The following is a 24,564-nucleotide window of genomic DNA, read 5'->3' on the forward strand; positions in this document are numbered from 1 at the left end:
GAGCTAAACAAACATATCGGTAAGGCATCTACTACCATGTCCAGACTGACAAAGAGAGCGTGGGCCAACAATAGGCTAACTGAGCATACAAAGATTCAGGTTTACAGAGCCTGTGTCTTGAGCACTCTCTTTTATGGCAGTGAGTCTTGGACACTCCGCACCCGTCAGGAAAGATAGCTGAATGCCTACCACATGCACTGCCTTCGACACATCTTGGACATCACCTGGCAGGACAAGGTGACAAACAACAATGTCCTAAGGAGAGCACGAATCACCAGCATGTACACAATGCTGAAACAGAGACGAATGCGCTGGCTCGGGCACGTTGTGCGAATGGGCGACGGCAGGATCCCCAAGGATCTCCTGTATGGAGAGCTGATGCAGGGAAAGCGTCCAACAGGCAAGTCCCAGCTACGGTACAAAGACGTATGCAAGAGGGACCTGAAAGCCATGGACGTCGATCTTGCTATGTGGGAAACACAGGCTGCAGACCGTTCAGCCTAGGGGCAGTCTTTTCAAAGAGGTCTTTCTCCAAGTTCAAGAAGTCACTTGAAAAGAAATCGGAGGCAAAGAGATAGAGAAGGAAAGCCGGTAGCCAGGAAGACAGACCAGAATCGGACTTCGTTTGTGCTCGGTGTGGGATGGCCGCCACTCTCGGATTGGCCTCATCAGTCACACCAGACGCTGCACCAGGATTGACAACCAGGACGCAATTCCACAGTCTCCCGAGACTGAAGGATGCCTACTACTATATATATATATACATGTTTCATTGAATATGACTGCATAGACTGCATTGCTTATTTTTTTGTTTAAGGTTTCTATCCCTCTGACTAGTGCTCTTGCATCTTGGTTTAATTGGAAGAGGAGTTTTCCAAAAGTCATCTTCGTTCGAGGTAAAGAAAAAGAAATAAATAACTGTAGAATGTATTACCCTTATTATAAAATTACACAACGTTTCGAACCTACATGTGTCATGTTCATAGAAAACGGCACCATCCGTTTGTATGTGCTGTGGTTCAGACGCTAGCAGAAGAGAGGTAAACAAGAAAGCATACAGGACGCCCACCAGCTTGGAAGCTGCTAGTCATGTATCAGTTTAAGTATTAAAGTCAGTGATGATTGATTGATAAAATTAAGCCACCCAAAAGGTGGCACGGGCATGAATAGCCCGTAAGTGGTGGCCCTTTTAAGCCATTACCAGTATCAAGAGCTGATACTGGAGATCTGTGGAGGTGCGACTGCACCCTGCGTGACGGGAGATGTCTCCCGTTAATTAAAGTCGGTAACCAAGCAATGGCTTTATATCAACCCTACAACCAAGACTTCCTCAGCAACACACAACATGGTTCATTCTCAAGTGATAGGAAATTACAAAGCATGTTGGATTTATACTATTATGAGGTCAGGTGAAAACAAGTAGACCAGTACAAATGGGTCAAGAATAAGGCATAAAGGGGAGAAAAATAAGGCATTAAAGTTGAGAAAAAAGGGCGTAAATGGGGTCCGATTCACATACAAAGATTAATCAGGTGTAGTGGGCGTAACATGTTGACCAGTGTCTTCTATGTTGGCATCCTCGTGTTCTTACTCTCATGGTGGGTAGAGTGAATAGTTCCGTAATTTGGGTATTTATGGTGGGTTGTACTATTTTTATGTTGATTGCTTCAAGAATTTGTAATCTTCTTACATCTTGGGTTTTGTCTATTATACAAGTGTTTTTATTCAGCATTTCTCTTGTTAGGGTGATGTCATGGGGCTTGTCATGTGATTTCTGGGGGCACCGGATTGAAGATTGCAGGTCAAACGCCTCGTCAGCTTGATCGACGTCATACCTATGTACTTAGATCGAAGGCTACATCCTTCATGGGGGCAAGTGTACATATCTACCACGTCTAACTGCTGTAAAGGGTTCTACGTCGGTTTCAGACTGTTTTTAATATGGAGTCGGTAGTCTTCTTTGTTTTATAATATATGAATAAGTCTATGTTTTGGTTAGGAATTGTACTTTTTACTCCTTTACGGATTATTTCTTACATTATTCTTTCTTCTTTTTTATGTTCACTGTGAACGGTTGATTTGTAATATAATTTTATTGCAGGCGTTGTGGTTTCTGTTCTTGGTTCAGGATTGTACCATCGGTCCAGGTGTCGTCTTATAATAGTGTTTATTTCTGTGTTGCTATATCCATTGTTCACCAACACCTGAGTTATTCTTTCAAATTCCCTACTCACGTTGCTCCTTTCAGAGCAGTGGGTAAGGGCTCAACGAATATAAGCGTTGAGAACACTGGCTTTGTATCTTCTTGGGGGGGGGGGGGAGGCACTCACTCCTACCGTTTAGGCAACCCTTTGGAAGACTCGCAAACTAGTGATTCCCAGATGTTTGTCTTAACCGCTTGGCCAGGGTGGTACAAACGTTAACCAACCCAGAACTCTATTGAGTCCTCCTGGAAGTTCTGGAAGCCCAAAACCGCTGGCCCAATCAAGGGTTTGATTGGGCCAGCCTCTACGTGAGGCTAGAGTGTGTTGTGGTGGTGGAGTGCTACAAGGAGTTAGTGTACGTGGGGCTAGAGTGTGTTGTGGTGGTGGAGTGCTACAATGAGTCAGTGCAGCCAACCCGACAAAACCGCGGCCGAGCGGTTGAGGAACCAGTTTGGTACGTTTACGTCCGGTACTTGGAAATCAGCAGTTAGCGAGTCATTGAGCGAGAACTCAATGTTAGTGCGCCATAGAGTGGCCCAGCCGGAGATAGACGCCGCCGGGGGTTGTGTGGGTGTATATATATACCGTGCAAGATACAGCAGCTGATATACCTGCCAGAGACACCCGTCCACTTGGTCACACGGCCGCCACCTGCCGGAGGAGCCAGGCATTACCCTCCCGACGCTGTCATGGCCGCCTCCACCTCCCTCAGGGTCCTCACACTGCCCGTGGTCCTGGTTCTCTGCCTGGTGAGTCCCAGCACACTTACTCAACCATGGCCCGGTTTCTCTTTATTTAACCTATATAATTATAACAATTAGTCAAGGGGTAAATTATATGGAAACGAATGGAATAAAACAAGTGACAACGAGGAGGTACGTTATCTTTTGCAGCAGATGAGTGAGACGGTGGCAGGGAGCCAGGTGTGTGAGAGGATGGCAGGGAGCCAGGTGTGTGAGAGGGTGGCAGGGAGCCAGGTGTGTGAGAGGGTGGCAGGGAGCCAGGTGTGTGAGAGGGTGGCAGGGAGCCAGGTGTGTGAGAGGGTGGCAGGGAGCCAGGTGTGTGAGAGGGTGGCAGGGAGCCAGGTGTGTGAGAGGGTGGCAGGGAGCCAGGTGTGTGAGAGGGTGGCAGGGAGCCAGGTGTGTGAGAGGGTGGCAGGGAGCCAGGTGTGTGAGAGGGTGGCAGGGAGCCAGGTGTGTGAGAGGGTGGCAGGGAGCCAGGTGTGTGAGAGGGTGGCAGGGAGCCAGGTGTGTGAGAGGGTGGCAGGGAGCCAGGTGTGTGAGAGGGTGGCAGGGAGCCAGGTGTGTGAGAGGGTGGCAGGGAGCCAGGTGTGTGAGAGGGTGGCAGGGAGCCAGGTGTGTGAGAGGGTGGCAGGGAGCCAGGTGTGTGAGAGGGTGGCAGGGAGCCAGGTGTGTGAGAGGGTGGCAGGGAGCCAGGTGTGTGAGAGGGTGGCAGGGAGCCAGGTGTGTGAGAGGGTGGCAGGGAGCCAGGTGTGTGAGAGGGTGGTAGGAAGCCAGGACAATGGGTGAAGATCACTGATAATTATATAAACTATATATAAATGTAGTATTTTCCCCTGTAAATTGATGTTATTATGATCTTTATATTGTTTATTATTTAATAAAGAAAAACAAGAAAAAGTTATCATGACATTAACATGAAAGAGATAAGAAAATTCTATAGAAAACAGTGAGGTTGAGTGGAGTGCTACAGGGTGTCAGTGTACAGGGGGCTAGAGTGTGTTGTGGTGGTGGAGTGCTACAGGGTGTCAGTGTACAGGGGGCTAGAGTGTGTTGTGGAGGTGGAGTGCTACAGGGTGTCAGTGTACGTGGGGCTAGAGTGTGTTGTGGTGGTGGAGTGCTACAGGGTGTCAGTGTACGTGGGGCTAGAGTGTGTTGTGGTGGTGAAGTGCTACAGGGTGTCAGTGTACAGGGGGCTAGAGTGTGTTGTGGTGGTGAAGTGCTACAGGGTGTCAGTGTACAGGGGGCTAGAGTGTATTGTGGTGGTGGAGTGCTACAGGGTGTCAGTGTACAGGGGGCTAGAGTGTATTGTGGTGGTGGAGTGCTACAGGGTGTCAGTGTACAGGGGGGCTAGAGTGTGTTGTGGTGAAGTGCTACAGGGTGTCAGTGTACAGGGGGCTATAGTGTGTTGTGGTGGTGGAGTGCCACAAGGTGTCAGTGTACAGGGGGCTAGAGTACGCCTGAACGTGATAATCTTCCAGGTTCAACGCATAATTACGTTTTAATCGTGCGTATTTATATTACTTATAATTGCATATAAACTTTATTCCGTGGATAACCGTGTGTTTCGTAGGAGTCGCCTGTGGGCTGCCGAGCGGTGTGGACGTGTCGTTTACCCGCTCCGGCAGTTTTGGGGTGATTGCCGTTTCTCGCCAGCAGGGAGTGTGGGTGTCTCTACCCTCCGTGCTGTTCCTGGTGGTGGGGACGTGGTGTGTTTTCGATGGGCGGCCCTATTCCAGCTGTCGTGAGGAAAAACTCCATAGGTTTGGAGTTTACTGGCCGTGCTGGTTACCCGCTTGTGGACTTGGTCTTGAATGACATGCTCCGAGTCCCGGTCCAGGACGTATATGGTGTCGAGCTGGTCCCTGCTCGCCGTGTCATCATCAAGTTTGTGGGTGATGCAGTGTACCGTGATTTTCTCCGGAGGTACGAAGGGGGTACTTTGCAGCTGCAAGACGGCACCGGGTCTGTGACCATTTCGGACCGTAGTGGTGCTATGACATATGTAAGTGTCCATGGCGCCCCCATGGAGTTTCCTGAGCCTCTCCTCCGGCGTTTCTTCCTGAGGTACGGCTCCGTCGTCAGTGTGCGGATGAACTCGCTCTCGTCTGGAACGTATTCGGGTGTGAAGACCAACATTCGGACCCTCGGGATGCGACTGAGGTCGGACATTCCGTCATCTGTCCGGCTGTTAGGGTACTACGTGCGGGTGTTTTATGCCTGACAACCCCGTACTTGTTTCCGGTGTGGCTTGTTGGGGCATCAGGCTGCAGGGTGTACTGCTGATCCGATCGCTCCAATGAATTTGTTCCGTGAAGAGGATTTCCCGCCACTCCCTCTGGTGGAGGACTCCAGGGGTGAGGAGGTGAGCGTCCCGTTCGCTGCTGAGGATCCCCCAGCGTCGCCCGTTGTTCCCCCGGTTGTCGCCGGCACTCCTCCGGATGTTGCTCCTGCTCCTGTCTCTGGCCCCTGCTGCTCCTGTGGGTCTTCCTGGTACTCCCTGTGGGGCGTCATCATCTGCTTCCTCGTCTTCGGCTGCTGGACCTGGCCCTGCAGTCTCACCTCGGGTCCCTCCTGTGCTGGGTGCTGGGGTGGCTGCGGTGCCTCCTGCTGTGTGTGGTCCGGTTCCTCCTGTGGTAGAGGCTGCTGCCGTTCTGCGTCAGGCGTCAGTTCGTCCGGCTGGTGGTGCCCATGTTTCTGGGTCCGCTTCTGGCTCTGACGATATCCGGCTGGAGCCCAAGCGTTCCAGGCGTTCGTCTACTGCCTGGGCTGATGTTGTTGACTTCAGTGACTGTGGGTCTTCAGGTGTTGAAGGCGTGGGTCCGGATGCATCGTTGTCTCCGCGGGTGGTGGTGGCGGAGGTTCATGTGCCTGCTGGTGCTGATGCCCCTGTCTTGGGTGTGCCCTCTGTTCCTTCCCCGTCAGGGGGCTCTCCGCATTGGGGTGTGGTGGCTTCCGCTGCCAGGGATGGTGTGGATGCTGGTGCTGGGCGTGGCCTGGTAGTAACTTTACGCAAGGATGCGCGCCGCCCTGGTTCCCTGCAGTCGTCTGGTGGTGTGCCCGTGGCCGCTGGTGCCCCTGTGGTGGTGCCCTCTGACCGGCTCTCTCCTGCGGGGTTGCAACTTGAAGCTATGGAGGCTGCGGTTGTTAGGATCCTGCTGTCTGAACCGCCGGAGGATTTTCATGATGAGCAGGTTCCCGTTATATGGAGGAGGGTGACGGTTACTCGCCTCCGGCATGACACCATCTGGGTTCCCTGTTTGCAGGTGTTTGTTGCCGGGGTTCCGGATAACATGGCGTTCCTGGTGGAGGGTGTAGCCTCTTGGGGGAGGTGGCTGCTTTGGGAGGCGTTCCATGTGCGGTTCCCCCGGGTCTTGTTCCCGGGCAAATATGTTAGCTGATTTCTTGTTCCTGTAGTGTTGTGTGCCCCTATGGCCTACTTGTATTCTGTGCCCTTGCCTCTCCCTTCTTTGTTGCGAGGCCGGTGTTTTGGTGAGGGAGTTTTTTGTTCCTGTATTTGCTTTTCTGTTCTCATTTTGCCATGTGTGTTTTACTTATGTATTGCTTGACTTATTTTTTTTTATTTTTTTTTTATTTTTTTTTTTATTTTATTTTTTTTTATTTTTTTTTATTTTTATTAGTTTGTTTTTATTATCTTTTATTATTATTGTTTTTGTTGTTATTTTTATTATTGTTATATATTTATGTTTTTGGCCTGTTGTGTGCTGTGCGATTTTCTTGTTCTATTTCATGATGTCCTTTATGATGTGTTTGTTCTCGGTCCTTCAGGCGGGTGCTTGTTTGTTGTGTATGTTACTATGTTTTGTTTTCTTGATTGCATGGATTGCTTGTTTGTTCTTATTGTATAATTTGGCCTCTCCCTTTGTTGCGAGGCGCTTGGTTTGGTGTGAGTGTTTTTATTCATGTTTTATTTCTGTGATGTACCTTGCACAGGTGTTTTATTATTGCATTACAATGTTGTACTTGTTTGTTATTTTTGTTTTGTTTGTTGTTTATTGTGTTTTTTTCTTGTTATGTTTCATGTTATACATCTTGATGGTTGTTTTGTTTATACTGTTTTGTTTTGTAATGATACTGTGCTTGCTTGTTTGTCATTGTTTTCTCTTTTGATGTTTGCTCTTGCATTTGTCATGTTTGTAATTTGCTGTCGGCCCTTCTGGCTGGTGGTTTATTGTTTTGTTTGATAATGTACTTATTGTTTTTATTGTATTTAATTTGTATGTGTTACATGTAAAAATAAAAAAAATAAAAAAAAAAGGTGTCAATGTACAGGGGGCTAGAGTGTGTTGTGGAGGTGGAGTGCTACAAGCTGTCAGTGTACAGGGGGCTAGAGTGTGTTGTGGTGGTGGAGTGCTACAGGGTGTCAGTGTACAGGGGGCTAGAGTGTGTTGTGGTGGTGGAGTGCTACAGGGTATCAGTGTACAGGGGGCTAGAGTGTGTTGTGGTGGTGGTGTGCTACAAGCTGTCAGTGTACAGGGGGCTAGAGTGTGTTGTGGAGGTGGAGTGCTACAGGGTGTCAGTGTACAGGGGGCTAGTGTGTGTTGTGGTGGTGGAGTGCTACAAGCTGTCAGTGTACAGGGGGCTAGAGTGTGTTGTGGTGGTGGAGTGCTACAAGCTGTCAGTGTACAGGGGGCTAGAGTGTGTTGTGGTGGTGGAGTGCTACAGGGTGTCAGTGTACAGGGGACTAGAGTGCACCTGAACGTGATAATCTTCCAGGTTCAACACATAATTACGTTTTAATCGTGCGTATTTATATTACTTATTATTGCATATAAACTTTATCCCGTGGATAACCGTGTGTTTCGTAGAAGTGGTCGTGAAGTTGTACCAGGATGTGATGTGTGGACCAGCTGTTGAGCCCGCTGTGTCGACCAGCTATTGAGCCCGCTGTGTGGACCAGCTGTTGAGCTCGCTATGTGGACCAGCTGTTGAGCCCGCTGTGTGGACCAGCTGTTGAGCTCGCTATGTGGACCAGCTATTGAGCCCGCTGTGTGGACCAGCTGTTGAGCTCGCTATGTGGACCAGCTGTTGAGCCCGCTGTGTGGACCAGCTGTTGAGCTCGCTATGTGGACCAGCTGTTGAGCCCGCTGTGTGGACCAGCTGTTGAGCTCGCTTTGTGTGTTCCTGAACCACTTCACTACACCTCACCTTATTCGTGTTAGGCTTATCATAAACTAGTTATATATAAAAGAGCTGTAAACAGATTTTGTGAATATGGTAACATTTTTCTCACCAGTTCATCGATGAAGAATCTGACCTAATTACTGAAGGAATATTGGGATACATTTCCTAGAGTCATTATCTTCCTAAGCACTGTTACCTACACACCCACACGATGAGTGTGGGGGAGGGGGGGCTCTGTATCCTTACCACCACCACCCACAGGATGGGTGTGGTGGGAGCCCTCTGTATCCTTACCACCACCACCCACAGGATGGGTGTGGTGGGGGCCCTCTGTATCCTTACCATCACCACCCACAGGATGGGTGTGGTGGGGGCCCTCTGTATCCTTACCACCACCACCTACAGGATGGGTGTGGTGGGGGCCCTCTGTATCCTTACCACCACCACCCACAGGATGGGTGTGGTGGGGGCCCTCTGTATCCTTACCACCACCACCCACAGGATGGGTGTGGTGGGAGCCACCTGTACCCTTACCACCACCACCCACAGGATGGGTGTGGTGGGAGCCACCTGTACCCTTACCACCACCATCCACAGGATGGGTGTGGTGGGAGCCACCTGTACCCTTACCACCACCATCCACAGGATGGGTGTGGTGGGAGCCACCTGTACCCTTACTACCACCACCCACAGGATGGGTGTGGTGGGAGCCACCTGTATCCTTACCACCACCACCCACAGGATGAGTGTGGGGGGGAGGCCTCTGTATCCTTACCACCACCACCCACAGGATGAGTGTGGGGGGGAGGCCTCTGTATCCTTACCACCACCACCCACAGGATGGGTGTGGGGGCCCCTCTGTCCTGACCACCATCACCCACAGGATGGGTGTGGGGGCCCCTCTGTCCTGACCACCATCACCCACAGGATGGGTGTGGGGGCCCCTCTGTCCTGACCACCATCACCCACAGGATGGGTGTGGGGTGCCCTCTGTATCCTTACCACGACTGTTTATATGAAGGATGTTTGTGGGGTAGACATGAGGAGGTTGTATGTGGGTGCAGATGGAGACTGTGTGTACATGGACAAAATAATTTCATTTTTCCGAAGAATTAGATTGTGAGAGTTTGGTTTTTAACTTGTGAGAAGTTTTGGAATAAATTAAAATTGGTATAAGGAATTTTAGCTCTGAAAATTTCTAAGAACTTTCTTTATTCTTTAACCTTTATTCCTGTCGTGATATTCAACTAGGTCGCCTGAGGAAGGACTTGCTTAGCTAACACACCAGTGTAGTAACCAGCTCATTCCTCACTTTGGGACCATGTATGAACAATTGACTAGGCGCGAGCAAACGCCGAGACCCCAATGAAAATTGAAATCCCCCCCCACTTAGGCCGCCGACCTTCGCCAATCGCCGAAGCGAATCTAACGAGTAGGTCACGGGCTCTCACAACAATAATTTATTGTTGTGTGGTGCCGTATATTTGATCCAAAGCTCAGAAAATTAGTCTCAATTTTAGTCGAGTGTGAAGAACATTTGCATAACAATAATAATGTGTGGGGGTGTAAGGAAAAGACAGTGTTAACCATAACAACTTAGTTTATTCAATAAAGTACTAACTACTACAACAAAACAAAGGAAATGTCAATGACGTTACTGGAAATCCTTCCTGTGACACTATCAATGACAGCTAGACACCAGCCCCTCGACACTATCAATGACAGCTAGACACCAGCCCCTCGGACTGCATAATGAACTAACTCGAACATAAGCGTTACCACAGAGGAATCAACAAGCAAGCAAGAACTAACAGATCTATAATCACAATTACAGCAAATGACACAGTAGGTTCTGAAACACGTCTCTAGTAACCTCCTAACTGTTCTACGCCTCAGTGCAGTCTACTCCTGCAACAGCGGTTGCAATGCAATCAAATCAGTAGTCTTTCAATGACAACAATAACTAATGGGTTCGCTGGCAACTCCAGCACCCTTCCTCAAATTAATCCTTACGTTAACACTCCGTCCCACGGACGATCAACAATCAATAACAATTGATTTACGTTAATAACACAATAACATTTACGTTAATAACAAGGTAACATTTACGTTAAATTAACAACTCTTACAACTGTCACTAGTAACGCGAAAATCAAACAACACTCTACCCGTCGAGCATTCAGTGAGAAAATCCCATTAATCCCTGCACTTCCAGACAGCTGATTAATCTCTTTACTAGTTACGTTAATTTACGTTAATCGGTTACTAATCACTCAGCGATGGTAAACTCTGATTTACAATGTCCAAAGTGCTAAGAGAACGGTAATCACTCGTGATTACCTTTAGAGTAATTAATTACTATCCTCAAGATCAATAATTAAACAATTAAAATACGCAACCTTTCACACTGGCTCAGCAATTTACATTAAGGTATGAATTCCGTCTAAGCCTTCCATACTCAGACCAATTCAGGCGACTAATAACAGTAATTAGCCCCACGTTTACGTTATTCTAAAATGACGCTACTCCTCTCACGAGTCAATCAAGTGCCGGTACTTCCGGGCAGATAACGACGTTACGTTAATGGAACAATGTAGCCTTCGTGTGAGTCGATCAAACAAGGATCGAGATTAATTACTTTGACTTCCTGAAACACGTCAATTACCCGGCCCACTGACCGTTAATTACGACAGACAATACTCTAATTCTTATCTGGCTGATGGCTAGGCTCCTCGAGACTACCGTAGCTGCTTACAGGAAAGTAAATTAACCCAAACGCATTCTACGTTACTCGAATTGTCAAAGAACAAATTCTCTTAAAGCAATGGGCGTTCCCTTGGTTACGTTATATTAATTGCCTCGCAATCACCTCACTGAATACTGGACTTCGATGTCCTACCAGATAACCAGGAGAATATATGTATATCCAAGTACTCGTCTACAGCCGAGTTCACCCACGACAATGACAAATCACACTAACAAATCACAGTGATTTACGTTACAATCCGGTTGCTATGACAATACTGCAGAATCTAGTAAAATAACATACAGGACATGAACCCTCTAGAACCCTGCCCCACAATGGTTTTACTGGACTGCAATCACATCCGGTGATTGCTCAACACTAGCAACAATCACTATCAAATAACAACCCCCTTTGCAATAACACACACGGCAAGTACTCCAATTTCCAAATATTAGGATACTGCACACACTTACTTACTGCTGCAAATGACCAATAGAACATAGGTCACTATATTGCAATCACCACACAGTAAATAACACTAACACTGGGCACCGTGACACTACGATTTTATATATATATAATTACCGCTGACACATGTAGCCTACAGCTATCAAACGTTATTGGGAACACTAAGGAGAATCTCACACTCCTTAAATCACATGGGTGAATGATTTATCGGTCACGCATGCCGATAAACACTCGAGAGTTACGTTACTCGACAGAGCGGGGGCGGTCTCTCTAGACGGCCTCGTCACTCACCAAACCTCACCAAAATTACGTTAATTAATACTGCAACCACAATATATATATTTATATAAATCACACTTGTCACGGCCCTGGGAACACTACAAGAAGTTTAAGCCACACTGTGGCACACTCCACAATAATCATTGCCAGGAATCACTGGCGTTACACATACCTGAGCGCTCAGTGTTGGAATTCCACACCTGCAAGACCACACATGGAAATGATATCACTCCGTCCCACGGACGATCAAAAATGATTACCACAATGAAATAAAAGAATTATTACTTGGACATCTTCTCAGTCCTTGGCTAATCTGTGTATATTCTGTGTTCCCGTGTGTACCCACACACACACACACTGTACGTCTGTGTACACCAGACCTTAAGTCCCTCTGGACTGACAAGATGACAACACAGGTGATTAATCTCCTCGCCCACAATTCACTCCACCTGAACAGGTGCTGCGTGACAATGTGACGGAACACTTGACCTCGAATTCAAGCTTTAGAGACTACTAATCACCGAAATACACACATAGGTACTTACTCATTCACACTGCCGGCTTTACACACCATTCCCATACATCAGGCACCCCGCTATAGGTGGCTGGCTCGCTCCGGGTGGCGTAGGCGGCGGTAGTTCCTGACCGTAGTACTTATACGGAAAATTGGCGCACACTCGAACCCCTCCCACTCAACACGGCTGAGTTCGCACCCTCGACTCCCCGGTGAAGTGAAGCGTTCATACCCAGGTGACACGCCCAACGATAGCGTCTCACACCAACATGGGAAATTGCCTTAACACTGACACGAATTTCCCCGTTCCCATCGACTGCTACAGAGCACTAGCAAGTCTAATCATCACTGGTATGGGATCTACGAGTCTGTTGCTGCTCGTATGCACATTCCCCCACGATCCCAGATCACTGTACCTCTACCCCCTGCATACAATAATGTCTTAAACCCCTCCAAGCGACGACTTCGGCCGGATTCTGTGACGACCTGATTCCGTCCTCTGCCTCTGGGGGGCGTGGACGTCGGGCTCTGGCTGCCAGTAGCTGTTTGTCGCTGACTGGTGGTGGTTGCTCGTTGCTGTGGGGCGCCAGCTGACTGAGGCGGAGGTCAGCAATATGGCGGCGGCTGGTGGTGGCCGCATCCGCCGTGTGAATACTGCTCGGCTGGAGTTCTCTGCACCGGTGGATTGGGAACTAGTGGCGGCTGCGCTTTTGGATGTCCTTCAGGTGGATGTTAAAGATCTCCTCGGTCTCGAGAAATTTTCTCCCACTCGCGTGGCGGTGACGTTTGCCACGTCACCTGGATACGAGCGGTTTGTGGGGTGTTGGAACGAGCGGACGACTCCCCTTCCTCATTCGGCTGTGTCTGTGACTGTCTCTGATCCGTGGGGTCCACTGACCTTTGTGAGCGTGCACGGGGTACCTGTTACGTTTCCAGAGGTGGAGCTTTCTTCTGTGTTTACGAGGTATGGTATGGTGTTGCGTCATCGGTACAACTTGTTTAGTGCCGGGCGGCTGCGGGGCCTCCGGCTGGGTACTCGCACGCTGCATATGCGCCTCAAGGAGCCCATCCCCTCCAAGGTTATGTGCTGTGGTCTTCCGTTCCGGGTTTTCTATCCAGGGCAGGCCCGCACGTGCTTCCGCTGTGGGGAGGAGGGCCATGACGCTGCCCAGTGTGAGATTCCTCGACTGGAGACTGCTTCTGTATTCAGTGTGGGGGATTTTCCCCCCCTCCGTGAGGATGGTGCATCCCTGGCTGGTCCTCGGCGTGGGGGTGTGAATGGTGGGGCACCTGTGACTGTTGTGCCTGGTGGTGCACCTGCGACTGTTGTGCCTGGTGGTGCACCTGCGACTGTTGTGCCTGGTGGTGCACCTGCGACTGTTGTGCCTGGTGGTGCACCTGCGACTGTTGTGCCTGGTGGTGCACCTGCGACTGCTGTGCCTGGTGGTGCACCTGCGACTGCTGTGCCTGGTGGTGCACCTGCGACTGCTGTGCCTGGTGGTGCACCTGCGACTGCTGTGCCTGGTGGTGCACCTGCGACTGCTGTGCCTGGTGGTGCACCTGCGACTGCTGTGCCTGGTGGTGCACCTGCGTCTGCTGTGCCTGGTGGTGCACCTGCGTCTGCTGTGCCTGGTGGTGCACTTGCGACTGCTGTGCCTGGTGGTGCACCTGCGACTGCTGTACCTGGTGGTGCACCTGCGCCTGTTGTGCCTGGTGGTGCACCTGCGACTGCTGTGCCTGGTGGTGCACCTGCGACTGCTGTGCCTGGTGGTGCACCTGCGACTGCTGTGCCTGGTGGTGCACCTGCGACTGTTGTGCCTGGTGGTGCACCTGCGACTGTTGTGCCTGGTGGTGCACCTGCGACTGCTGTGCCTGCTGGTTCGTCTGTGCCTATCGTGTCTTCTGTGCCAGCTGTGGTGGAGGACGTGGCTGCTCCTGATTCCCGTCTTCTACTTCCGGTGGATGTGGAGGTGCATCCTGTTCCTGGTGCTTCGTTGGTGAATGGGCGAGGTGTTGGGAGTGTCGTCTCGGTGCCTCCCGTTGTGGGCGATGCTTTCACTGAGGGTGATGGGAGCGTCGTCGTTGGTGCCGGCGTTCCTGTTGCATGGATTGCGAGTCCGCCTTCTGCTCCCCCTGCGGGTGCGTGCCAGGAGGGGGCGTTGACCTCCCATGCTCCTCGCCGGAAGCGCGTTGCGGGGGCGCGCTCACGCAGTCGAGAGCCCCCTGGCAAACGGATTGAGGCTTCGCGGAGTTGTGCCTTGGGTGGTGCCCCCCCTCGTCCTCCTAATTCTCCTGTGTCTGATATGGATTCCGGAAGTGATGCAGTGCCGGTTGGCAGCAAGAATTCCTCGTCGGTGGTGGACGTTGGTGATACCTGGTCAGTGGCAGCGGGGTCTCGGCGTGCTTCGCTGGGTGATGCCGGCACTGTCCGCCTCCTGCGGGATCAGAGGCCAGGCATTATGGTGGATTCCCCGACGGTGGAACGGCGGCAGTTTGAGCCTCAGGATGCTGACGGCGCCTCTGCAGTGGGTGGCTCTGTGCCCTCTGGTGGTCCTGGAGGGGCTGGGGGTCATTAATGGGTTCGATGGCGCCTGCTATTGTTTGTGCGTCTTTGAATGTTCGTGGTCTGAATGCTTTGGCGGTCCAATTGGGCCTTGTGGATGTGCTTCGGGAGCAGCGGGTGGATGTGGCTCTGATCCAAGAGCACAATGTTCGGGATGTGTCTGTGTTGCAGGGGTTGTGTGCTGAGTATCATGTTGTGCTGAACCCGCCGAGGACGTCCTTTGGGGGAACGCTGATGTTGTTTTCGCGGAGGGCATCCATTTCCGTGCTTCACACGGAAATGGATGAAGATGGGCGGGTCTTGTTTGTTCGGGCTGAGTATTTGGGGGTTGTGATTCCGTTCTTGACAGTGTACGCCCCTTCTGGGGTGGCGCATCGTCAGGACCGGGAGCTGTTTTTTCGGGAGGGGCTTTTGCCATACCTGCGGCATGATACGCGGGATTTGATCTTTGGGGGGGATTTTAATTGTGTTACGTGTGTGAGGGATTGCTCTAGTGCTCACCCTCGGAATGTTTCGGCCGCTTTAATTGAGGTTTTGCGTGCGTGCGGGTTTCGCGATGCGGCTGTTTTGTGTGGCGGCTCGTTGGAGTATACCTTCGCTGCGCGTGGGGCGAGTTCTAGGTTGGATAGGTTCTATGTTTCTGGTGGGGAGTGTTCGGTTTTTGATTTTCGCACGGTCCCGGTGGCTTTCTCGGATCATTGTATGGTGGTTGTCCGGGTTGGTGTCCGGAGTCAGGTGCGGGTGGGGCCTGGGTGGTGGAAACTCAATTGTCGGTTATTGCGTTGTCCACGTATTTGTGCGCAGTTTCGGGCCTGGTGGGTTGGCATCGTTGCCCGGAAGGCTGATTTCTCCTCTTTGTTCGTTTGGTGGGAGTGGTGTAAGGTGGAGTGTCGGAGGTTTTTTGGGATTGTTGCTAAGCGGGAGGCTGCCGGGAGGTTTGGTCTGCTGCGGTTCCTTCAGGCGCGTTTGTCTTCTTTATATGTGCGGTTGAATGCTGGGGTTGACTGCTTTAGTGAGATTGCTGAGTGTAAGGAGCGTATTTGTGATTTGCGTGCGGTGTTGGCTGACGGTGTTCGCGTGCGTGCTCGTGTAGCTGAGCGGGTGGATGGGGAGAGGCTCTCTCCCTTTCTTTTAGGGAGGGAGAAGGCTGCTAGGGGTTCCGTTCTTCTCCAGGGCCTTCGGCGGCCTGATGGGTCTGTGCTTTCTAGCACAGAGGGTGTTCTGCTTACCGCACGGCGGGAGTTGGAGGCACTCTATGGGGAGGTGCATGGTGATAGTGTGCTCGCGGGTTCCTTTTTGGACAGGTGCTTCCCCGGTTTGTCGCGCTCGGAGTGTGCCCGGTTGGTGCAGGATGTTTCCACGGTGGAGCTCCTGGAGGTGGTTCGGTCGTTTCGTTCTGGGAGAGTGCCGGGTGCGGATGGCCTGCCCATTGAGTTCTACCTTACCTTTTGGGATGTGCTGGGGGGGGGTGCTTTTGGAAGTGGTGCAGGCGTGTTTGCGTTTGGGTGCTCTGCCTGATTCCTTCTGTGACGGGATCGTGCGGCTACTCCCGAAGCCGGGCGATTTGCAGTTGTTTTCCAATTGGAGGCCTATTACGCTCTTAAATGTTGATTATAAAATTCTTTCTAAGGTTTTAGCGCGTCGATGTCGGGGTGTCGTTGCGTCGGTGGTCTCTATGGAGCAATTTTGTGGTGTGCCTGGCCGTGCCCTGATGCATTGCAATGCCTTACTTCGTGACGTGCTTCTCTATGCGTCCGAGTATCGGCTTTCGGCGGCTATGATCAGCTTGGACTGGTCCAAGGCCTTTGATCGGGTGTCTTTAGAGTTTGTTTTTAGTGCTATGGAGAGGCTTGGGTTTCCGGTGGTGTTTGTGGGGTGGATCCGTTTGTTGTATGTCCGGAGTCGCAGTCGCGTTTGTGTGAATGGGTTTTTTAGCTCATTTTTTCCTATTTGCCGTTCCGTTCGTCAGGGGTGTCCCATGTCCATGCTTTTGTATGTGATTTTTCAGGAACCTCTTTTTCGGGCGGTGAAAGCGTGTTCCTTGATCGTGCCTCCTTGTCTGCCGTCCGGTCTCCGGCTACCCGTTTGCGGGTATGCTGACGACACCATTCTATTTGTAGCTTCGGAGGGTTCTGTTGCAGCTGTCCAGGACGTTCTCCTGCGGTTTGAGTCCGCTACGGGGGCCGTTCTTAATCGGGCGAAGTCGGGGTTGATGGGGATCGGTGAGTGGGCCTCCCGCCTGGTGTGGGATAGGTCGTGGTTTCCGGTGGTCTCCTCGATTCGGGTTCTTGGGATTACTTGGTTTGCCTCCTATGACCGCTCCTTGGAGTGGAATTGGGGTGCTGTCTCTCGGTCGGTTGGTGTTGCAGTTGGCCTTTTGTCGCGTCGGCCCTTGACGATTTATCAGAGGGGACTGCTTGTTGCGTGTAAGGTCTTGTCGCGTGTCTGGTTTGTGGCTCGATGTTTCCCGTTGGATCGTCGGAAGGCCTTGGGTTTGGAGAGTGTGGTGTATAGATATGTATGGTGTGGGCGTTATCAACCGGTGCGCCGTTCGACGTTGGTGTTAGGGGTGAGAGAGGGGGGTGTTGGCATTCCTGACGTTTTCACGAAGGCCAAGGCCCTCTTCTGGGTCTCGTTGCGTCGGGGGCTGGCTCTCGGTGGGGGGTTGAATACGCTGGGTGTGTTTTTCTGCTCGCTTCGCTTCAGTTTTTTGGTTGATTTGGGGGTTTGTCAGGAGGTGGCCTTGGTTACCCCCCCTGTTTATTCTTGGGCCGTGGGGATTCTTCGGGAGCTCTGCCGCCATCCTGGGTTTCTGTCTTTCTCGTGCAAGGCTGTGTATGGGGTGTTGTTGCCCCGGGTGCGGCCTCGAGTGGAGGGCTTGTTCCCGTGTTGGGATTGGGGTGGTATCTGGTCGTGTTTGGGGGCACGGTTCTTGGCGCCTCAGCAGCGTGAATTGCTGTTTCGGGTTCTGCATTTGTCGCTGGCGACAAATGAGCGGTTGTGTATGCTTGGCTTGCGGGATTCTGGGGCGTGTGTTCACTGTGGTTTATGTGAATCGCAGGTGCATGTATTTTATTTTTGTGTCCGGTTACAGGGGTTGGTGGACTGGTTTCGGGATGTCCTGGAGGTGTTTTGTGGTCCGGGTTGTCGGGGTGATGTTTTGCGGTTTTTGTTTTTGTATTTTCCGGCTTATCCGCAGCGGGTGCGTAATACATTGTGTGTTTTGGTTGCTGATTATGTGTTTTGTGTGTGGGTTGGGAGGCGGGAGGGTTTTGGGATTGCCCGAATTTTAGGATTTTTACGGGGGCGCATGCGGTTTACCTGGTGGTGGTTGCAGCGCGCTTTTCCGGAGGAGTTTGGTCGGTGGTTCACAGATGCCTATGTTCGTGGGGTTGCCTTTGGGTCGGCGGGTGCCTTGGTGGCAAGGTGATGTTCTCGTCTTGGGTGGGGTTGGGGTGTTGATGGGGGGGGTTTAGAGGGGTTGGGGGGTTTCGGGGTTTGCTTTGCTATGCGCTCCCTTTCCGCTTCTTGGGGTGTCCTTGGCGGGGGTTGCGTGTGTTTGTGTGTCTCCCCCCTTGAGATGCTGCTGCTCCTGTGTGTGTGTGGTGTGTTTTCCGTACCTCCGGGTGCCGGTTGTGTCCGTATGCGTGTGGGTGTGTGATTTTGAGGGGGGTTTTGGCTCCTGCGTGGGCCTGGGTTTTCTGCTGTACTGTTTTCTACTGTTCCTTTTGTGGCCGTGTTTCGCTTTGGCCTGTAACCCTTTATTTTGCGTGCTTGGGTGCAGTGTGGTGTGCCGTGGTGGTGTGGGTGGTATGAGTGTGTTTGTCTTGTTGTTTAGAGTGTGTTTAGTGTGTGGGTACATAATTTCTTCTTATTTAGTGTATATCATTTTCCTGGGCAGCGCGTGTATGATCCTATGCTCCTTTGTTCTTCTGTGTGTGTGGTAGGCGTGGTTTTGTGCACGTGATTCTATATCCACGTCTGTGTATGTTTATGTTATTGGTTCCAGGTGTGTTTCAATGTTATTTATGTACTTTATTGTTAATTTATTTTTCATGTAATTTTCTTGGCCATGTTCTGTGTTGCTATGTAGATATGTACTGTTTAGCCTATTGTTTCCATGTACTGTTTTAGCACTTATTTCCCTGTACTGTTTAGCCCATTGCTTCAATGCGTTTTCATTTTGTTCAGCGCTTGTGTTTGTTTTGCGGTTACTGTTATTGTTTAGTGTACAGACTGTTTATTCCTGTGTACTGTTACTTCATTGGTGTACTTGATGTGTACAGGTTTGCGTTGTTTTGTGTGTTCTTGTAATTTGTGTAATTTATAAAAATAAAAAAAAAATAAAAAAAAAACTCGAACATAAGCGTTACCACAGAGGAATCAACAAGCAAGCAAGAACTAACAGATCTATAATCACAATTACAGCAAATGACACAGTAGGTTCTGAAACACGTCTCTAGTAACCTCCTAACTGTTCTACGCCTCAGTGCAGTCTACTCCTGCAACAGCGGTTGCAATGCAATCAAATCAGTAGTCTTTCAATGACAACAATAACTAATGGGTTCGCTGGCAACTCCAGCACCCTTCCTCAAATTAATCCTTACGTTAACACTCCGTCCCACGGACGATCAACAATCAATAACAATTGATTTACGTTAATAACACAATAACATTTACGTTAATAACAAGGTAACATTTACGTTAAATTAACAACTCTTACAACTGTCACTAGTAACGCGAAAATCAAACAACACTCTACCCGTCGAGCATTCAGTGAGAAAATCCCATTAATCCCTGCACTTCCAGACAGCTGATTAATCTCTTTACTAGTTACGTTAATTTACGTTAATCGGTTACTAATCACTCAGCGATGGTAAACTCTGATTTACAATGTCCAAAGTGCTAAGAGAACGGTAATCACTCGTGATTACCTTTAGAGTAATTAATTACTATCCTCAAGATCAATAATTAAACAATTAAAATACGCAACCTTTCACACTGGCTCAGCAATTTACATTAAGGTATGAATTCCGTCTAAGCCTTCCATACTCAGACCAATTCAGGCGACTAATAACAGTAATTAGCCCCACGTTTACGTTATTCTAAAATGACGCTACTCCTCTCACGAGTCAATCAAGTGCCGGTACTTCCGGGCAGATAACGACGTTACGTTAATGGAACAATGTAGCCTTCGTGTGAGTCGATCAAACAAGGATCGAGATTAATTACTTTGACTTCCTGAAACACGTCAATTACCCGGCCCACTGACCGTTAATTACGACAGACAATACTCTAATTCTTATCTGGCTGATGGCTAGGCTCCTCGAGACTACCGTAGCTGCTTACAGGAAAGTAAATTAACCCAAACGCATTCTACGTTACTCGAATTGTCAAAGAACAAATTCTCTTAAAGCAATGGGCGTTCTCTTGGTTACGTTATATTAATTGCCTCGCAATCACCTCACTGAATACTGGACTTCGATGTCCTACCAGATAACCAGGAGAATATATGTATATCCAAGTACTCGTCTACAGCCGAGTTCACCCACAACAATGACAAATCACACTAACAAATCACAGTGATTTACGTTACAATCCGGTTGCTATGACAATACTGCAGAATCTAGTAAAATAACATACAGGACATGAACCCTCTAGAACCCTGCCCCACAATGGTTTTACTGGACTGCAATCACATCCGGTGATTGCTCAACACTAGCAACAATCACTATCAAATAACAACCCCTTTGCAATAACACACACGGCAAGTACTCCAATTTCCAAATATTAGGATACTGCACACACTTACTTACTGCTGCAAATGACCCCTAGAACATAGGTCACTATATTGCAATCACCACACAGTAAATAACACTAACACTGGGCACCGTGACACTACGATTTTATATATATATAATTACCGCTGACACATGTAGCCTACAGCTATCAAACGTTATTGGGAACACTAAGGAGAATCTCACACTCCTTAAATCACATGGGTGAATGATTTATCGGTCACGCATGCCGATAAACACTCGAGAGTTACGTTACTCGACAGAGCGGGGGCGGTCTCTCTAGACGGCCTCGTCACTCACCAAACCTCACCAAAATTACGTTAATTAATACTGCAACCACAATATATATATTTATATAAATCACACTTGTCACGGCCCTGGGAACACTACAAGAAGTTTAAGCCACACTGTGGCACACTCCACAATAATCATTGCCAGGAATCACTGGCGTTACACATACCTGAGCGCTCAGTGTTGGAATTCCACACCTGCAAGACCACACATGGAAATGATATCACTCCGTCCCACGGACGATCAAAAATGATTACCACAATGAAATAAAAGAATTATTACTTGGACATCTTCTCAGTCCTTGGCTAATCTGTGTATATTCTGTGTTCCCGTGTGTACCCACACACACACACACTGTACGTCTGTGTACACCAGACCTTAAGTCCCTCTGGACTGACAAGATGACAACACAGGTGATTAATCTCCTCGCCCACAATTCACTCCACCTGAACAGGTGCTGCGTGACAATGTGACGGAACACTTGACCTCGAATTCAAGCTTTAGAGACTACTAATCACCGAAATACACACATAGGTACTTACTCATTCACACTGCCGGCTTTACACACCATTCCCATACATCAGGCACCCCGCTATAGGTGGCTGGCTCGCTCCGGGTGGCGTAGGCGGCGGTAGTTCCTGACCGTAGTACTTATACGGAAAATTGGCGCACACTCGAACCCCTCCCACTCAACACGGCTGAGTTCGCACCCTCGACTCCCCGGTGAAGTGAAGCGTTCATACCCAGGTGACACGCCCAACGATAGCGTCTCACACCAACATGGGAAATTGCCTTAACACTGACACGAATTTCCCCGTTCCCATCGACTGCTACAGAGCACTAGCAAGTCTAATCATCACTGGTATGGGATCTACGAGTCTGTTGCTGCTCGTATGCACATTCCCCCACGATCCCAGATCACTGTACCTCTACCCCCTGCATACAATAATGTCTTAAACCCCTCCAAGCGACGACTTCGGCCGGATTCTGTGACGACCTGATTCCGTCCTCTGCCTCTGGGGGGCGTGGACGTCGGGCTCTGGCTGCCAGTAGCTGTTTGTCGCTGACTGGTGGTGGTTGCTCGTTGCTGTGGGGCGCCAGCTGACTGAGGCGGAGGTCAGCAATATGGCGGCGGCTGGTGGTGGCCGCATCCGCCGTGTGAATACTGCTCGGCTGGAGTTCTCTGCACCGGTGGATTGGGAACTAGTGGCGGCTGCGCTTTTGGATGTCCTTCAGGTGGATGTTAAAGATCTCCTCGGTCTCGAGAAATTTTCTCCCACTCGCGTGGCGGTGACGTTTGCCACGTCACCTGGATACGAGCGGTTTGTGGGGTGTTGGAACGAGCGGACGACTCCCCTTCCTCATTCGGCTGTGTCTGTGACTGTCTCTGATCCGTGGGGTCCACTGACCTTTGTGAGCGTGCACGGGGTACCTGTTACGTTTCCAGAGGTGGAGCTTTCTTCTGTGTTTACGAGGTATGGTATGGTGTTGCGTCATCGGTACAACTTGTTTAGTGCCGGGCGGCTGCGGGGCCTCCGGCTGGGTACTCGCACGCTGCATATGCGCCTCAAGGAGCCCATCCCCTCCAAGGTTATGTGCTGTGGTCTTCCGTTCCGGGTTTTCTATCCAGGGCAGGCCCGCCACACCAACACCAACATGGGAAATTGCCTTAACACTGACACGAATTTCCCCGTTCCCATCGACTGCTACAGAGCACTAGCAAGTCTAATCATCACTGGTATGGGATCTACGAGTCTGTTGCTGCTCGTATGCACATTCCCCCACGATCCCAGATCACTGTACCTCTACCCCCTGCATACAATAATGTCTTAAACCCCTCCAAGCGACGACTTCGGCCGGATTCTGTGACGACCGATGTCGTAGGTGAAGCAGGAAGCATCAGCAGTTGTAGTCCAGCCACCACGACGCCCTATACATCAATTTGGCCGAATTGAGTACAGGAACGTCTTGACAAGGTGGCGGCTGAGTTCAGAATGATGCTACACAACGGCTATTCCCGTGTCCTTCTCGAAATAACCAATGAGAGGAAGGCATACAGCGGCCTACGTACCCCTCTCATCCAATCAGCGACGGTGTAGCATAGCCCCTAGGGCAGCTCCAAGATGGCCGACCAACATGGCGGCTCAAGATGTTTCTAAGATGGCGGCTGGTTTCCATGACAACCACTCAAGTGGCCGGCGAGCGTGGGACCCCACATGTTTCACCCCACGCCTGCGGCCTAGCCGTTCGCGCGCAAAGTTGTCTGGCTCCATGCCATACAATGAGATGATGCTATCAGCTCTAGCACTGTCCACAGACATGCCACCCCGGCCAGGGTAACATTTATGGACTGCTGATGACTGGGGCTCTCACATGAGCCCAAACACTAGATGTTTCGGTTGCTGGTACAAAACTTAAGTCCGCCCACTTAACAAGTGTACTGGCTCCCACAGGCATAAGAGCACTATTGTAAGTGAGCTGGTGAACCACCTCCTCACATAGATAATCGTATAAACATTATTTTATCAAACATGTTGCATATTTAGTAATGATTATTTTCTTGCCTATTTTCATAACAAAAACTAAAATTTGTGATTAAACTTTCTCATGTTGCAGATTCATTGGGAGTGCATGTACGGTGTTGCAGGCATTGACTGTGGTAAGCCAGACTGCAGGAGCACCGTTGATGGTGGTAAGGTGCCTGATCCCACCAACTGTCGCCAGTTTTACTTCTGTGTGTCGGGGGAGCCCACCGAAGAACCTTTCGTGTGTGAAGAAGGCATGATCTTTAACAGCACCGTTGAGGACTGTGTGCCAGGCGACACGTGTGTCACCCAGTGCTCTCCTTGTTCTTACGAGTGTCCTGATGTTCCCGAACCACCTACTTACATTGCCGATCGCTATAACTGTTCAATTTACCATGAATGTGTATCAGGAGCTACACACTTTTGTGAAGCTATCAAACCATACTTCGACGGATCGTCGTGTCAGGCAAATAAGGCGAATTGCTGCAGCTGTAAGCCGTACTGCTCTGATTCTGATCTGTTTTCTTATGTGATAGACCCCAAAGATTGTAAGCGATACTACTTTTGTGATACAATAGGTGTACCACAGTATTCACTTGAGTGTCAGTTTGGGAATTTTGATATCACTACCAACAAATGTTCCGATTCGGCGCCATGCATTTTGTTTTGCCCCAATATGTAGCCAAGAAGATATGTATGCACATAAATACCTACCTAGACATAAGCGTACAACCCCTGCACCTCTCCTTCAGAACGCTGGTGTTCACAGCGTGCAGATTAAAGTTCATTACGTGTGATGGACTGACATTAGAGCCAACTGTTGTCTTGATGAACTTTATTGACATTTAAACAAAGGTTTGTGTGTTGTTCTCGGCGACTCTTATTACCCTCTGAAATTACATATTATTTTCCGTATTATAATAAGAAAGCTTAATAAAGAATTAACTGTATATGACGCTCTTTTTACTGAAGACCAAAAGAGGACCTATATAACCGAAAATTATATATACATCAAGATGTTTCACCTTCGATTGATTGATTGATGAAGATTAAGCCACCCTAAAGGTGGCACAGGCATGAATAGCCCGTAAGTTGTGACCCTTTTGAGCCATTACCAGTATCAATAGCTGATACTGGAGATCTGTGGAGATGCGACTGCACCCTGCGTGACGGGAGATGTCTCCCGTGGTTTCACCGCCCTTGTAGTTGTCTTCATATATGCTCACCTTAGTATACACCTCACGCCTGTATAACACTATGTTGACACGGCAGTCATCTCAAGCCGCACTAG

The 24,564-nt window shown here is 49.8% G+C and overlaps 1 protein-coding gene across 1 annotated transcript; it reads left to right on the top strand.

Annotated features, from left to right (window-relative positions):
• The first annotated feature begins 2,795 nt into the window (after nucleotides 1-2,795).
• Nucleotides 2,796-24,223, top strand: LOC123771303 (uncharacterized). The gene is made up of 2 exons (XM_045763788.2): nucleotides 2,796-2,953; nucleotides 23,365-24,223. The coding sequence occupies exons 1-2, from the start codon at nucleotides 2,894-2,896 to the stop codon at nucleotides 23,953-23,955; spliced, it is 651 nt and encodes a 216-aa protein (XP_045619744.2). The 5' UTR covers nucleotides 2,796-2,893; the 3' UTR covers nucleotides 23,956-24,223.
• The last annotated feature ends 341 nt before the right edge of the window (nucleotides 24,224-24,564 follow it).

Source organism: Procambarus clarkii, chromosome 54, assembly GCF_040958095.1.
Source record: "Procambarus clarkii isolate CNS0578487 chromosome 54, FALCON_Pclarkii_2.0, whole genome shotgun sequence".
Classification (NCBI taxonomy): domain Eukaryota; kingdom Metazoa; phylum Arthropoda; class Malacostraca; order Decapoda; family Cambaridae; genus Procambarus; species Procambarus clarkii.

Excerpts from the sequence above, each read along its gene's own strand:
- LOC123771303 (XM_045763788.2), top strand. The coding sequence starts at position 2,894 with ATGGCCGCCTCCACCTCCCTCAGGGTCCTCACACTGCCCGTGGTCCTG. Across the intron at positions 2,954-23,364 it reads TGGTCCTGGTTCTCTGCCTG|ATTCATTGGGAGTGCATGTA; the intron begins GTGAGTCCCAGC and ends CTCATGTTGCAG.